At 52.0% G+C, this 15,039-nt stretch overlaps 2 protein-coding genes across 4 annotated transcripts; one reads left to right on the forward strand and one right to left on the reverse strand.

Moving 5' to 3' along the window:
• Window positions 1–729: 729 nt before the first annotated feature.
• On the reverse strand, window positions 730–9,227 carry LOC120961491 (uncharacterized). Of its 3 annotated transcripts, none has more exons than XM_040385228.2 (5): window positions 8,999–9,227; window positions 6,514–7,219; window positions 6,193–6,436; window positions 5,460–6,087; window positions 730–2,740 (listed from the first exon to the last, which is right to left on the reverse strand). In XM_040385228.2, exons 2-5 carry the CDS (start codon window positions 7,032–7,034, stop codon window positions 1,173–1,175), a joined length of 2,961 nt encoding a protein of 986 aa, XP_040241162.2. In that variant the 5' UTR covers window positions 7,035–7,219; window positions 8,999–9,227; the 3' UTR covers window positions 730–1,172. The 3 variants fall into 3 exon arrangements, with proteins under 3 accessions (XP_040241162.2, XP_040241172.2, XP_040241155.2); XM_040385238.2 differs by lacking the exon at window positions 8,999–9,227 and adding an exon at window positions 8,881–8,986; XM_040385221.2 differs by lacking the exon at window positions 8,999–9,227 and adding an exon at window positions 7,674–8,858 and having other exon boundaries at window positions 6,514–7,429.
• Window positions 9,228–10,083: 856 nt separating this feature from the next.
• Window positions 10,084–12,622, forward strand: LOC120961524 (dual specificity mitogen-activated protein kinase kinase 6). Its single transcript, XM_040385300.2, has 2 exons — window positions 10,084–11,264; window positions 11,352–12,622. The coding sequence occupies exons 1-2, from the start codon at window positions 10,604–10,606 to the stop codon at window positions 11,870–11,872; spliced, it is 1,182 nt and encodes a 393-aa protein (XP_040241234.1). The 5' UTR covers window positions 10,084–10,603; the 3' UTR covers window positions 11,873–12,622.
• Window positions 12,623–15,039: the final 2,417 nt, after the last annotated feature.

Consider the following 15,039-nt stretch of genomic DNA (forward strand, 5'->3'; position numbering starts at 1 on the left):
GATCTGATCAGTGTTTCATTTTCCGATTCGGAATCCTCTTTGATAGTTTTCGACTATCTCTTCGACGTGAAGAAGACTATCCCGAAGGATTAGGGAGAATATACCCCTGTAGAGGTTGCCGTCCAACCTATCTCCTTTCTTGTAGATAGAGTAGATGATGCCGAGATTCCAATCACAAGGCATCGATTCGCTATCCCACAACTCAGTAACAATTTGATGAATTTCGTAAGTACATCTTGGAGAGATTTCACTATACGGAAAACATGCAACAGTAGGAAAAATGCATGAAAAGATACAAAATGTAAGAGCAATATATATTTTTAGAGCAAAACCAAAGATACTAAAACCTGGCTAATCAAGAATGGATATTTTTGTTTTTTGACCTCCGGACAACTCTGACTCCGAATGACTCCAAACGACTCCAGACGACTCTAGACGACTCCGGGCGGATCTTGTGTTTCCGTTTTGCCGGAGTCAGAATTGGAGCACATCACTGGTACACGGCTCTATGTGAATCGGGTCCGATCTAAAAGGGGAAAAAGATGAACCAAGCGACGAACCTGATCGTGACGTAGGTCAGTGCGGCATACGATAACAGGGGCATGTTATGACGCTCAGATCGCCTGTATCGTCTGAAAGTGACCAGAGGAAGCTCGTTGGCCAAAGCAAGTAACGCTGGATTTACCATAATTAACGACTGGGACGGACAATGGATATAGGCCCTGTTGCATATACTCCGGATATATGAAATTCTTTATTTCGCTTCATATGCACGTTCGTTGCAGTTACACAGGACAAAAAAAAATAGAAGCATAATTACATAACAACTAGGAACCGCCAGTAGCGGGGTATCGTCGAGCGGGGACGCACACTCGCACACTCACACACACACACACGCACACGAACACACACACACACACTAGCGCGGGCACATCTCCGCCCGTCCCTAACTAATATAGTAATCCTAACTTGTAAATAGGTTGTATACATGTATAAAAAAACAAACAAACAAACAAACATATTCCGTAGATGAATGTATGCGTGGGCAGTGTGTATGTGTATGTGTTTGGTTTACAGGGGGGGGGGGGGGGGGGTGGGGGTGGGGAGGCGGTGAAGAAACAAAAGGGAAAATGCTATCACATCGTAAAAGAAAAGGTTGCCGCGAGGGCGCTTTACCGCGATCGGGCGGCCGCCTTCCGTGCGCCGGCCGTACTGGCGGCTACCGCGTCCCTGCCCTCCTCGTACACGAGCGGTATGAAGCGGGTGTAGTGCTGGCGGCCGCTGCCGACCGCCCCGTCCGGTGCCAGCGTGCGCCCCATCGGCCGGAAGGTGGGCAGTGCGATCCGTATCTCGGTGCTGGTGGTTGGCGGTTCGGTTGGCGGCGGCGGCGTGCTTGTCCCAGGGGCCGGACTGCTGCCGGTGGCTGGGGCCGGTGCGCCGCTGGCCTCCGAGTGGCGGGCGGGCGACATCAGCAGCAGCTCGGGGACGCTCGTCGCAACCGTCGCTTCGTCGGCGGCGGCGTCGCTCGGCGCCGCCAGCTTGGGCAGGAGGGCGTTCGCCCCGTCCGTCCCGTTGCCGCTGAACAGGGCGTCCCAGGTGCGGCGGGCGTACCGCTCCGCCCGCTCGAAGAACGACACCAGCCGGGAGGGAAACAGCTGCACGGTTTGGGCGGTCGGTGGCAGCAGCGGCTGCTGGCCGGGGGCCGTCGAATCCTGCTGCTCCTGCTGGCCCGGCAGCAGGGCGTCGGAAAACGAGCGCTTCTCGTTGACGTGCACGGGCTGGGGCGAGTGGCGCGGTATGCTGATCGCGACCGGCGTCCAGGAGAAGTGGTCGTGCCCGGCAGGATGCTTCGAACCGACGGTCAGCTCGTCGATCGAGCTTTTCGGTGGCTTGGGTGGTGCTGGCGGCAGTGCTGCTGCTGCCGGTCCGCTAGCCCCGGCGACGGTGTGGGCGGTGTGCGCAGGGTGGTTCAGCTCTTCGGCCGCCCGGCACTCGATGCCGTCCTCGTCCGGCTCGTCCAGCGTGTGCAGCAGTATCGACTGCAGCTCGATGCGCACCGGCACGTCCGCCTGCAGCGTGAGCGTCGCGCACGACCCGTACGTCCGCTGGTCGTCCGCGGTCAGCAGTATCGGGCCGATGCGCCACAGCTGCTTGCCGACGCTCGAGCGCTGCCACCAGCCGCCCCGGTACGGCCGGTACGTGATCGTGAGGGCCCGCGGCCGGTGCCCCAGCGCCGGATGCGGCACCAGGATCGTCGTCAGCCACTGGCCGGCATGGAACTCGCGGTCCTCCCGCGCCTCGTCCAGATGGAACGTCTCGTTGAAGGTGAGCAGGGGCGGGGCGGCACCGCCGCTCGGCTGCCCGTCCTCGATCCCGTTGCCGGTGTCGCCGCCCTCGAGCGTCAGCTCGAACCGGCCGACCGTGCGCAGCGGCAGCTCGTCCGGCGCGTTACGCAGCCGCAACCGGAACTGGTTCGCGCAGTACGGCTCCTCGTCGCGCGTGCGCAGGTACAGCTGGCCGTACCCGCCCACGTCCCGGCTGGTCGCGTAATAGCCCATGCGGCCGCAGGCGGACCGGGCCGTCCCGTTGCCGCAGTCGAAGCACTCGCCCGCCGCAAACTGGTCGTAGCTTTCGCACGGGAAGGCGGGAAAGTGGCAGCGCGGCGCGACCGAGTCGATGAAGAACTTGTACGCCCGCCGGTGGTTGCACAGCGACCGACCCTCGACCGTCGTCGGTGGTGCTGGAGAATGCCGGAACAGCGATGGGCGAAAAGGGAGAATGAGAGAAAGAGAGAGAAAGAGAGAGAGAGAGAGGAATTGAGTCACAGTGTTTCGTGTGATGCAAGCGGGGCGGGGGCCCTCGGGATGGGAAAGCCAGTGGTCGTGACCGTTTACAGCACGCAGCAAGGCGGAAAGTTGGCTTTTTGGTTGTTTTTTGCTTTTCTTTCTAGAAATTCCTGTCCCACCTTCTGCCACCCCTAGGCGAAGGAGGAAGTAATTAGTTTTACAAAATTGCAATCGGCTTTTGGAGCAATTCCATTGTGGCGCTGGAGTGTTTAAGTGTCCGTAACGGACTGTTGGCTTTTTTTGCTTGTTTTGTTTTGGAGAGTGGAAAATTCGGGCGTCGGCTTCAGATTTGAAGATACCGAATACAGTCGTTGACACTGCTCTATCACTAAGCTCCCTCTGAAGGTCACCGTTTTATGGCATTATGCATCAATTTTTACTTCCAAGGTACCTTTTGTAACGCCTGGTACCTAAATCTCATTAGATATTTAAGAAAACTTGTATGTTGCATGTCAAAGGCATGAAGTAGAGTACCTCATCTTATTACTTTCTTGTGAAATACCTGAGTAAATTCCAACAAATACCTTCAATACAACGAATTTCATTCAACGCACTTAAAAATTCTGAATTCTTGGCGGTGATTAGCAGAACTCACTCAAAGCGATTCAATTCATTTGTGCGTTCAATGACTCTGTCGAGCGTTAATTCCTAATGAGTGATAAAACTCTCCGTACTGGCTAGTAGCTCACATTGTAGGAACTCATTCTAGAGGTGAGAAATAACTCTTTGGGAAGGTAAATCTATTTATCGATTGTTTCCGCGCTCCAGCTCAACTAGGGGCACTCACTCTGTTGTCGTTTTGCTTGACTCTATAAGAGAGTGTGAGTTGAAGATTGAACTCACCGTTCTAGTTTCTTCGCCCGCAAACACTTCTTACGATTGAGCGATTATTTCCGTCGCGCTTCTGCTTCTTCTTTGATGTGAGAGGTTATATCACGGTTCGGTTAGGGAATCCAGCTTCCTTACTATTCCGCTCTTGGAATGTGATCCTCCAACCACAATAGGGTTTGGACCGGCAACTTAGGCCATACATCCAATTCCGTCACGCTTGATTGGAGCTTCCAAAAATTGGCAGTGAAAATTGTAAATGTCAAAGATTGTGAGATTCTGAGAGATGTCCCGACGTCGAGTTAAACATTGCTCAGGAAGAAAAGTTTATTTGCAACTAACCTAACCTTTCAGTTTCGAAGTTTCTATAGGAATGTGTCGTCTAAGAGTTCCAGAGTAGATTCAAGTAAGTCGTTCTTGATATCAAAAAGATGTTTTGGCAGTTTTGAAATCAAATATTTTAGTTTTCGGTTATGACAAGTATTAATATACCTTTTGAGATTCATTTAAACGCCATCGGAACCAAATTTGAGTTACCAAAATGCAAAAGAGCGATGATTCAATCAAATCATCATTTACCCATTCGCAATTTTGTGAGCGTATTTGAAGGTCATCGCCGCGGACTGAACTCGCAACATGGCGCCTACTGCGCCTATTTTGGCTACTCGTCTCGCCATTATTTTTCCCGCCAGACATCGCAACAAAATGTCAGGCAAAATTTCAAAAGGGAATCGAGTCTGCGAGTTGCTCCACTCGAAAAGCCCAAATATTAGCATCATAGAGACCAAAATTTGGTGATTGTGAATATTTGGTGACTGAGTGACAAAACATCAGACGACTCTGGTCAGTCTTTTCAGTGCAACAAGCAAAAGAACTCATTAGAACTCACTACCTCTCTAAGCTCTTTAACAATGAGCTTGTTCGGAATAGAATCTTAGGCCGCGGGGCCAACGGGTTTCTCAACGCTCAATTTCTTAAGCACTCATGAGTGCTTTTGAGAGATCTACGGTATCACAACGTTTGTAGAATTTGGCGCAACATGGGTTTGCGAATCTTTTGAGAATCTTTGAGAAAGTTGACGATGCGGTTATCGGTAATTACGTTGCAAAATGTTTCCAACGTTTATAGTTGAAAAAGTTAAGCTCCACATAAAGCTTGAGTGGCAATATCAGTTTCTCAGAGTGAGAAAAAAAAACTGACGACAGCTTCGGGCTCGCGTCTGAACTTGAATGAGTGCTCAGAAGCTTAAATGATTGCTTGAGAATGTTATCACAGCTTCAGAATTCCCATGGTCTCGCGGCCTTACGGTCACTCTTTTGTGAGTTTCATGAAAAAAAGCGATTTGAATCATGTCCATGTCGAAATTGAGCCTGGCAGCATCATGAGTCTTCGATTTAACGACAATACAGTGAGCTGGAATCGATCCGAAAGAGTGTTACGAGTGAGTTACCCATTTTACGCCCGTGAATCGAAACACAAACTAAAAGGAGCAAAAAAAAACACAAAAACCCCCTTCTCGGGGAATAATGCGGAGCGGGGCTTGGCTCACTCCATCTCCGGGGCTGATTGCTGTCACCTTCACGGAGGATTAAGTCTCTCCCCAGCCCTCTCCTCTGCTACCCTGCAGTACCGTTAGTTCGGCTCGGCCCTGACCAAACCGCGGGAAGGCCACCGAGTTTAATTGGATCGCCAGACGCGGGCTAGAATCGTACGCGCGATCGCGATCTCCAAATGAGGCCACACACACACACACACACACACGGCAGTGTCATTACAGTCACTTACCCCAGATAATGTCCGTGACGGCGCCGACGAACAGATTGGTGCAGCCGTGCTGCACCCGCCCCCCGTTCGGGTAGTAGTCGACCGTGCCCATCGGCTGCCAGGAGCCGAGCCCGCCGAGTATGAGGTTCTCGCCGTTCGAGTGTATCACGTCCACGTACCGGGCGTCCCCCGCGTCCAGCCGCACCTCGGGCGGCTGTGCCTCGAACAGTGGCCCCGCCGGATCCAGGCCCGTTATACGCCACAGCCCAGCCCGGCTGGCGGGCCGCTCCGTGCCCGGGTGGGCCGAGGGGTTGCCCGCCCGCGCCGTACGCTGCAGCTCATCGGCATCCGCCTCCTCCTCGCCGTCGTGCTCCTCCTCCTTCTCCTCCTTCTCCTCCTCTTCCTTCTCCATCTGCTCCTCCTGCTCCGATGGGGTGGAGAATTCGGCCCCGGCAAAGCCGGCCACGTGCGACCCGAGGCTGAAGCCGATCAGGTGCACGCGCGACAACCGCAGCCCGTTGTGCGTGCGGAGCAGCCGCAGCAGCAGCGCTAATTGCCGCCCGACCAGCCGCGTGTTGGCGGCGGCGCGCACGTAATTCGGCAGCTTCGCGCCATTCTCCCAGTCGACGCAGATCACGGTACAGTTTTCCTGCGCAAGAAAAGAAAAAGGTAAAGCAGACAGGAGCAGTTGGCAAGGGGGTTCGCGTTGTATGTTGGGTAAGTGGGTGGGATGCAAAAAAAAAAAACAACTCACCACTGCCATCAGGGCGGTGCGCATCTCGTAGATCCACACCAGGCCACAGTTGGAGCCGAACCCGTGCACGATCACGCGCACCGTCCGGTTGCTCAGGTCGCCGAACGTTTGCAGCAGCGTGGAGGACGTGCCGGTCGCGACCGGGATCGAGACGGTGTCGTTCGTCCCGTTCGCCCAGTAGGCGGCACCGAACCCGGCCACCACCAGCTCCTCGTACGTGAACTCGATCAGCGGTTTTTCGCTGCTGCAAATGGTGCAAACAATAAAAAGGGGGAGTTTAAGTCTCCTGTTTTGTGTTGACGGGTCCCGTACCAATCTTACCGGTGGGTGGTGGTGTACACCAGGAAGCGCGTGCTGACCTCCGCCGGCGAGGATGGCAGCATCTCCGGCAGGTGCTCCGTCTCGTGGAAGCACCCGAGCGGCCCGTAGCAGACGACGGACGTGTCCGGATCGTCCCCGCCGTCGTCCGGGTCGGTGGGCGCGTCCGGACCAAGCGTTTCGTTCCTCAGGCCGCCCTCCTTAGGGTCGGCCCGCTTGCGGCGGCGGCGGCGCCGCTGCTCGGGACGCTGCAGCTCCGACTCGTCGTGCGGGTCGGCCGTACCGGGCTCGTCCACCGCCGGGCGGCCATGCTGGTGCAGCGTTTGGCGCCAGGACGCGATCGACTGCTGGGCGGCCAGCACCTGCTCCCGCTCCTGGGCCAGCTCGAAGGCGTCACGGCGGGACAGCAGCAGCTGCTGCTGCCGCTGCGGTTGATGCAGTGATTTGGCGGACGGTTCGTTGGCGTGCGTGCTGCTGCAGGTGCACGCCACCAGCAGCAGGAAGGCCCACACTAGCCGAGCCATGGGTTTTAGCGGCGTCGCGTTGCACAGTGCAGTAGCATTCGCCAGGTTCCGTGCAGGGCAGTTCAGGGAGCGACGGCACACAGAGCACGGCCGCCACAGATGCGTCTATCCATAAATCGAACTGCAATAACGGACCACAACTAACTGATTCACGTACACGACCGATCGCACACGACACCACCAAGCTAAACACACGCACACATTAAAAAAAAAACAGACCCTTGTGGTTGACTATTTTCCCCTTCTCTCGCACTCTCTCTCTCTTTGATGGGGTGCTGCTGTTCACCTTGCCTTTGTTTTGGTTTTCTGTTTTTTGTTTTGTATTTCGGAGTAGCCCCCCGCCCCGCGTGACACAATTTTGTAATCTTCCCACAGGGTGCCCCTTTCTTGTTGCCCTAATAAATAATTAAAAAAAAAAACACACTTTTGAGGAGGGTTCGTCGCTTGCTCGACGGTGTGCTGCTGAATCGCCTTTGCGTTGATGGCCGACGGCGGTGGGTTGATCGTAGCGGGCAAAGAATAGATCCCAGGAGAAGAATAAGAAGAAGAGGCGGCGGAAAAACAAAACGGGTTTTTCGCTTCGCTCCCCCAGCTTTCCACCTCTCTCTGTCTCTGGGAGTGTATGTTTCCTCTGTTTACCGTTTGCCGACTAGCGGGCCGCACACTAAATCCTCAAGCACACAACGGAGCGCCAACACAATTGCTCCCACACTGCACCGCACAACGCAACTGTAACAGTTGCTTGCTAACAAAACAAATATTAAAAAAAAAAACACACACACACACACAAACCAACTCGCACCCTGCTTGAAGGACATTCACTACGTCGCGCGGTACGATCGATTTTCTTAAATGGGAAGGGGGTGGGATGTGCGCAGTGATGGTGATTCAGGTGAAAGAGCGGTTTGGCTTTGGGTTGGCGCTGGTACGACGGGAGAGCGCTTTCACTTAAGCGCACCAAACGCGGGCTGAATTGGCAGTGGCATGACCAAACTGCTGGAGGCACACAACCCCCTAAGCCAAACCCACCGTCCACCGTGTGCCAGTCCCGCACCGGACACGCAAGGGAAGGGTGGAATAGTCCACTGACATACAGAGAGAGAGCGAGAGAAAGAGAGAGAGAAAGAGAAAAAGAGAGAAATAGAAAGAGAGAGAGCATGACCGTACGGTACATTTCATACGCTTGTTAGTTCTCCCCCCATCGCGACTGTCTTGCTCACTCTCTTGCGCGCGAGCGCTCTGTCTCTTTCTCCCTCCCTCTCTCTCTCTCTATGTTCTATCCTGCTCGCGCGTTAAACGCGTTCGGCTAGGCGTGATGCTGCTGCACAATTCCAAAAACGGAGTGGTTACACACACCTTTGTGCCGTTGTTGTTCCCCACGCTCTATGCACTCCCCTCTCCTCTAGTACCACCGACCAGCGACCTGTGTGTGTGAGAGAGAGAGAGCGGGAAAGCACCAGTAGCGAACAGTTGCATAAAGCCACGGGAAAGCACGGCGCTGACGCTGACGGGAAGCCGCCCGTACACGAAAGATGCCAACGCGCTGGCAGGCGACGAACCCGTGAAATTGTTGAACGGTGTTTTTTTTTAATGGTTTTCTCTTATTGTTTTTTGTTGTTGTTGTTTTGTTTGTATTCGCCGCTCGGGAAACTTCCGGACACTTTTTTAAATTTCACGCCAGTAGAGAGTAGCGGGGAGTGGGGGAATGGGCCCAGTTTACTGATTTCACGACCTGCCCGAGGTCGACCGGCCCAATATATGGGTCAGCTTGGGTGGAAAAATACCGCACTTTAAAAATCCGCAAAATACGAACCATCGCTCCCCACCGCTCCCAATGAAACGTTACCGTTCGTTGGCACTGCGCTTTCACATCTTTCACTGCTGGGAAATGTCGTTTTTTGTTTGTTTGTCGTGGTCGCGGTCCCCAATCGATGGCTATCGAATTGATTCGGAAAAATTCAAACCTTCTTTTGGGAGAGAATAACGTCGACCTACACTAAGCTTGTCTCTATGGCTCTGTGTGTGTGCGCTTGTGTGGGAGTGTTTTATTGGTTCAAGTTTTTGGTAGGTCAGGTTTGACCGATCAACGATCAACGGGGAGGAGAAGGAGCGAGGGAGGGTTTCGAAAGAAATGGTGGAAAAGCAATGCACCAAAGAGAGAGAAACAAAACGAAAACTAAACACTTGACACCCATCCGCCCCCCCCCACCCCCTCTATTCCCCCTCACTGCTCTAGTTTATAGCGCTGAGTTGAAGCTTTAGTGGAACCATATTATCGGCTAAAAGCAGCGGGAAAAGGAAAAATCAACCCTTTGCGTTACATGGTAGAATCGTTACATGCCCTTTTAATATTCCCAAGCAACACTTTCATTGTACTTTTGTCAAATTAAATTTAAAAAAATATTTCAAGCTGTAATGAAAATAAAAGCTAAGCTCTAATTGATTAAACTCTAACTGCTAATTGGTATACTCTAATTAATATAAAATAAAATAAAATTAAATAATTATTTTTTTTCATACTCATGAGTTACCAATGAAATCCAATCTTTATTAACGATTATTGAACTTTTTTTATTATTGTTAAATTATTTAGCTTTTCTTGCTGTCATTTTTTTTTCTTCTTTTAGCTCAAAAACCATTGTCGGTCAAGGCCTGCATGTACCACTTGTGGGCTTGGCTTTCATTGACTTATGGATTACCCCCCACTGCAAGATAGTCAGTCCTACGTATGGCAGCACGGCCCATTTGGGGCTTGAACCCATGACGGGCATGTACTACGAGACCGGCTATCACATAATAAAACATGATAATTAATAAAAAAGACAAAATTATCCATCAATTTAGTCATCCTCAACGATTAAAACAGGCGTTCAGCAAAAATGCTCTTTGGGTTTAAGCTAAACAGGCGTTACGCGTAACGCTAACGTAACGTGGAGGGTTGATTTTACCCATTTTCATAGACCCAGGCCTAACGGTCGATTCAAACACGCTTGGGGCCTGTCAAAACGCCGTAGCACAAGATATGTAAACAAACCATCACTCCATTCGCTCGTTTTGTACACAGGCAACAGTACACAATTTCACGCTTCAAAGCCAAAGTTACACTTTTTCCCCTTTTCGGGAAATTACCCACCGAGAATCGGGATTTTAATTTAACACCCACTGAGCCGAAAAGTTTGTAGCCCGTTTGCCGGCCGTCACATAGGGCCCGACTGCCCTTTGTGTGTGTGTGCACTGTCAAACCGGACCGAAACGGTCGCGTAGAACCGATTGTGACCCGAGCGGTTGACAGTTTCGCTTGGTCGCGGTGACAGTTCGGTCGCGGTTACGGTTCGCTACTTTACAACAACCGCAGGTAGAGGCACGCAAGGTTCCGCTCTGTTGTTGGTCGGTCCGGGTCCGGTTACGGATTGTTGGTTGCTGCTAGCGAGTGTTGCTGCAACAACCGCCACACTTGCTCCACACCTGCTGAGCGCGGGCACAACGTCAACAAACGTCACGAGCAAGCAAGCAGGCAAACAAACAAACGCTACAAAAAACACACACACACACAGAGCGAAAGGCACACGATGCCGCGGAAAAACAAACCGCCGGGCATCAAGCTGAAGCTGGACGGCGATCTTGGTGCGGGCGGCGGCGGCAGCACGGTGCCGGACAGTGCCGAGGGGGCGACCCCGCGCAACCTGGACAAGCGCGGCACGCTCACGGTCGGCGAGCGGTCGTTCGTGGTCGAGGCGGACCATCTGCGCAAGCTGGCGGATCTGGGCCGGGGGGCGTACGGCATCGTGGAGAAGATGCTGCACCAGCCGTCCGGCACGGTGATGGCGGTCAAGCGCATCACGGTGACGAGCGGGATGGGGGCGGGCGGCGGCCCGGGTGGTGGCGTTCAGTCGCAGGAGCAGAAGCGCCTGCTGATGGACCTGGACGTGTCGATGCGGGCGAGCGACTGCCGCCACACGGTCCAGTTCTACGGGGCGCTGTTCCGCGAGGGCGACGTGTGGATCTGCATGGAGGTGATGGACACGAGCGTGGACAAGTTCTACCCGGTGGTGTACAAGCGCCCCGGGCGCACCATCCCGGAGTACATCCTGCGCCAGATAGCGCTCGCGATCGTGCGCGCCCTGCACTACCTGCACACCGAGCTGCGCGTCATCCACCGGGACGTGAAGCCGTCGAACGTGCTGATGAACCGGCGGGGCGAGGTGAAGATGTGCGACTTCGGTATCTCTGGTAAGAGCCCCTTGCCGGCTGCTTTTTTGTTTGTTTGTTTGTTTTTTTTTTTTTTTTAATTTTTTCTCCTCTCATTCCGCTTACCAGGCTATCTGGTTGACTCGGTGGCGAAGACGATCGACGCGGGCTGCAAACCGTACATGGCGCCGGAGCGGATCGATCCGGGCTCGGGCAGCCGGACCGCCGGCTACGACATCAAGTCGGACGTCTGGTCGCTCGGCATCACGATGGTGGAGATCGCGACCGGCCGCTTCCCGTACGCGACCTGGCGGACGCCGTTCGAGCAGCTCAAGCAGGTGGTGAAGGACGATCCGCCCCGGCTGCCCAAGTCGGCCCACCCGGACGCGGACGAGTTCAGCCCGGAGTTTCACGCGTTCATCGTCAGCTGCCTGCAGAAGAAGTACCAGCTGCGGGCGAACTACGAGCATCTGCTCGCGACCGACTTCCTCGGCCTGTACACCGCCGACGCCGAGCGGGCGGACAACGCGCTGATGGCGCAGTACGTGTGCGCGATACTGGACGAGCGGGATGGTGTGGTGGCGCCGGGCGCCGGCCCCACCGATGCCGCAGCCGGCTCCGGGGGTGGCGGTGAGCCCGCGAACGACTGACTCGCGTGTAAATAGCGCACAGACACACCCACATACATACAATCACACACACACACACACACGTACACACGCACATCGTTGGATTGTTTAATGTTATTGTATTTTTTTGAAACTAAGGTAAACCAACATTGAAAATCGAAGCAAAAAAACAGGAGAGAAGGAAGAAAAAAATGCCACTCAAACACACCGTTAACACACACAAACACACACACACACACACACACACACACACACACACACACACACACACACACACACACACACACACAAACACACACTTACAGAAAACGAAGAAAAATCTGTAGCAAACGAGCTAGAGAAATAGAGGGAAAGAGAGAGAGAGAGAGAGAGAGAGAGAGAGAGAGAGAGAGAGAGAGAGAGAGAGAGAGAGTGAGAGGAAAAACAGTTTATTATACATAATTATGGGGCAGCAGGTATGCGAGCGGAACGTGTCGTATGTCTTTTAGCGCGTACATACACATAACATACACACACACACATACACACACAGAGAGACAAGCGCAAAGGCTCGATCAACGTAGCGGCGTAGAACCTGAAGGCGAGGAGGGGTCGAACAACGATGCGATGGTTTTGTAATTGTTACTTAATTTAAAATCAAAACAATTAAGGAAAAGCAGGAAAGAGGAAGGAAGGAGGATAAAAACGACACACAGAAACGCAACAAACAAGCCTTTAATATTAACAAAACAAATAAACATACTGTGCCTTTGCGCATCGAAACAAACACAAGGGGATGGAGTGGAGTTAACGGGCGATGACGAATCGATACGATTTGTAGAACCGCGTGAACGGTCGAACGGTGAACCAGTGCTATAAAATTCTCGAGCTAATTAGCTTCGCTGGTGGACAGGGCACGGACAGCTTCTAGACCCACTTTCCTCTCGCCCAATCCACCCCAAGTCCCTCCGGTGCGGCTTTGAGTCATAGAGGAATGCGCACGTTGCCTACGATCGTTGCGGCTGAAGCTGCAATGAATCACGGGAATGTGCATCTCAGAAACCCTCCTCTCCCTCACTGGCTGTCGGCCGCGCTCCGGTGGTTGTTGGGTCAAGATAAAGAGGGCACCGCTTGCGTTGCATAATGGCTGCGATAACGAGCCGCCTAGAAGATATGCTGCTGGCCCGATCGCTGGATGTAACTGACCTGACCGGTCGTTGCTGGACGAGGGTCTCGCGAAACGATAGCTTTCCTATTTGCCTGCGTTTTGCTCAATTACCACCGCCACCAGCCCGCTTATTAGGCACGGGGTTGACCGGGCCCGGTTTTGCATATTGACCGAAAAGCGGCCTGCCCAATGGCCACCAAGCTCTTTCTTTTTTTTTTTTTTCTTTCAATAAGCTCCCTCCTCACACCGCCAAACACGCCCTTGAACGAGTCGGTTATACAAACCCACCACCACCCCAGCGAGTGGAAGTGCATTTGCAAACTGCACTTTACAGATCGACCTGTTGAGGGGTGGGATGGGAAGGAGCGAGGGTGAGCGAGGTAAACAAGTTGCATTTCACTTTTGCAAATCCCGCCGGGGTGGCGGTGTGTAGTGGTGGTGGGAGCCACACTACCATCGACAGCTTTTTCGAAGTGCAACTTTACGCGCCGTTACTGCCGGAGAGCCCATTTCCAGGGTGCATCCGTTGATTACGTTACATTCATGTGAGCATATTTTTTTTTGTAATAATTAAAATGCTTTAATTGTTGGTAAATATTATCGCTTGCTGGTCCCGCACAAGTCGTCAACACGCGCGACTTAACAACGTACGCGTCATGGGTTCAAGTCTTGTATGGATCGTGCCATACGTAGGACTGACTATCCCGGCTGTGGGTATTCAATAAAATCACTTTTGACTCACATTAGTTGCACAGGCAGGCCTTTACCGGTTAAAGGGTTGTTGCACCAAAGAAGAAGAGAATTTGCAATAAGAAGAAACATTTCTGCTTTCAACACCCTTAATTAAATGATTTCTTAAAAACATTGAAAAAAGAGAAATAAAAAGAGAGAGAGAAAGAGAGAGAGAGAGAGAGAGAGATACGAGGGAGCTGGGTCTTGTCGTGATATCTGACATTTTTATCACCGATTTCAAGTAAGTTTTCTTTTTTCCATTTTGCTTTTAATTTTTTCTTTTTTTATTATTATTATTGTTTGTTTTCCGGGATGTTCGGTGTTTCTTTGACCGCTCTCGTCAACATTCGTCCAAAAACTGATCACTGTGCCGTTTTTTTTCTCTGCCGTCTCCAATGCTCTCTCCGATTTCGTTCGTCTCTTGTGGTCATCGCTCCAATTCGTTTCTCTCCCGCTCACTTTGTGCTTCCTTTCTCGTCCTAGGTTGCTTATCATTTGATATTTGCCTATACATAAATCTTCCATACATTTTATTACACCTTATTCTATTCTCTACAGGTCCATGAAAATGACAGCGATCAGTCAGTGCCTATAAACATGACTTAAAAGAAAACTGGGACTATTTTGTACCCTTTTTGGTTCGAAAAATGTTCACAAACAAAAGTCAGTCTGAGCCTTATTAGCAAAAAAAAAAAAAAAAACAACAACCGAAACTGTACTGAGCATCAAGGCTCTAGTATGATCATCAACTAGTATTTACACTAGTTAATTTGCCTAGGTTACAGGGCTGCCAAACACATACTGGTCCTGCCACTGATCATAAACCCATACTGTCCCTGGAACGTATTCAGTCCAGGAACAAATTATGATATCAAATTTAGCCTGCCCTAAAACTTATCATGAATCCATATCGGTCCTGGAACTGAAAGTAAATCAATAAAGAACCTGGAACTGATACTGAACCCATACCGTTCATGAAACCGATCATGAACCCATACTGGTCCTGTAACCCATACTGGTGCTGGAACCTATCATGAATCCATACTGGTCCTGAAACCGATCAGGAACCCGTACCGGTCCTGGAACCAATCATAAACCAATACCAGTTTTGGAACCGTTCATGAACCCACATTGATCCAGAGTTGCCTCCCGATTACAATTATTTTCCAGAACAGTATCTGGAACTGTTCCGGATTCGGAACGATACTTGGACCTGGTCCGGGTCTGGAACGGATACAATTCTAGTTCCTGTCGACAAACCATACCCATAGCAAATGTGCAGTGTGAGAATAGTGTAGGAATTACCGTG

This window comes from Anopheles coluzzii, chromosome X (assembly GCF_943734685.1).
Source record: "Anopheles coluzzii chromosome X, AcolN3, whole genome shotgun sequence".
Lineage (NCBI taxonomy): Eukaryota > Metazoa > Arthropoda > Insecta > Diptera > Culicidae > Anopheles > Anopheles coluzzii.

Coding starts and splice junctions, on each gene's coding strand:
- LOC120961491 (XM_040385228.2), bottom strand. CDS start 7,034: ATGGCTCGGCTAGTGTGGGCCTTCCTGCTGCTGGTGGCGTGCACCTGC. Junction 6,437..6,513: donor GTGTACACCACCACCCACCG/GTAAGATTGGTA, acceptor CACCATTTGCAG/CAGCGAAAAACCGCTGATCG. Junction 6,088..6,192: donor GCACCGCCCTGATGGCAGTG/GTGAGTTGTTTT, acceptor TTTCTTGCGCAG/GAAAACTGTACCGTGATCTG.
- LOC120961524 (XM_040385300.2), top strand. CDS start 10,604: ATGCCGCGGAAAAACAAACCGCCGGGCATCAAGCTGAAGCTGGACGGC. Junction 11,265..11,351: donor GTGCGACTTCGGTATCTCTG/GTAAGAGCCCCT, acceptor TCCGCTTACCAG/GCTATCTGGTTGACTCGGTG.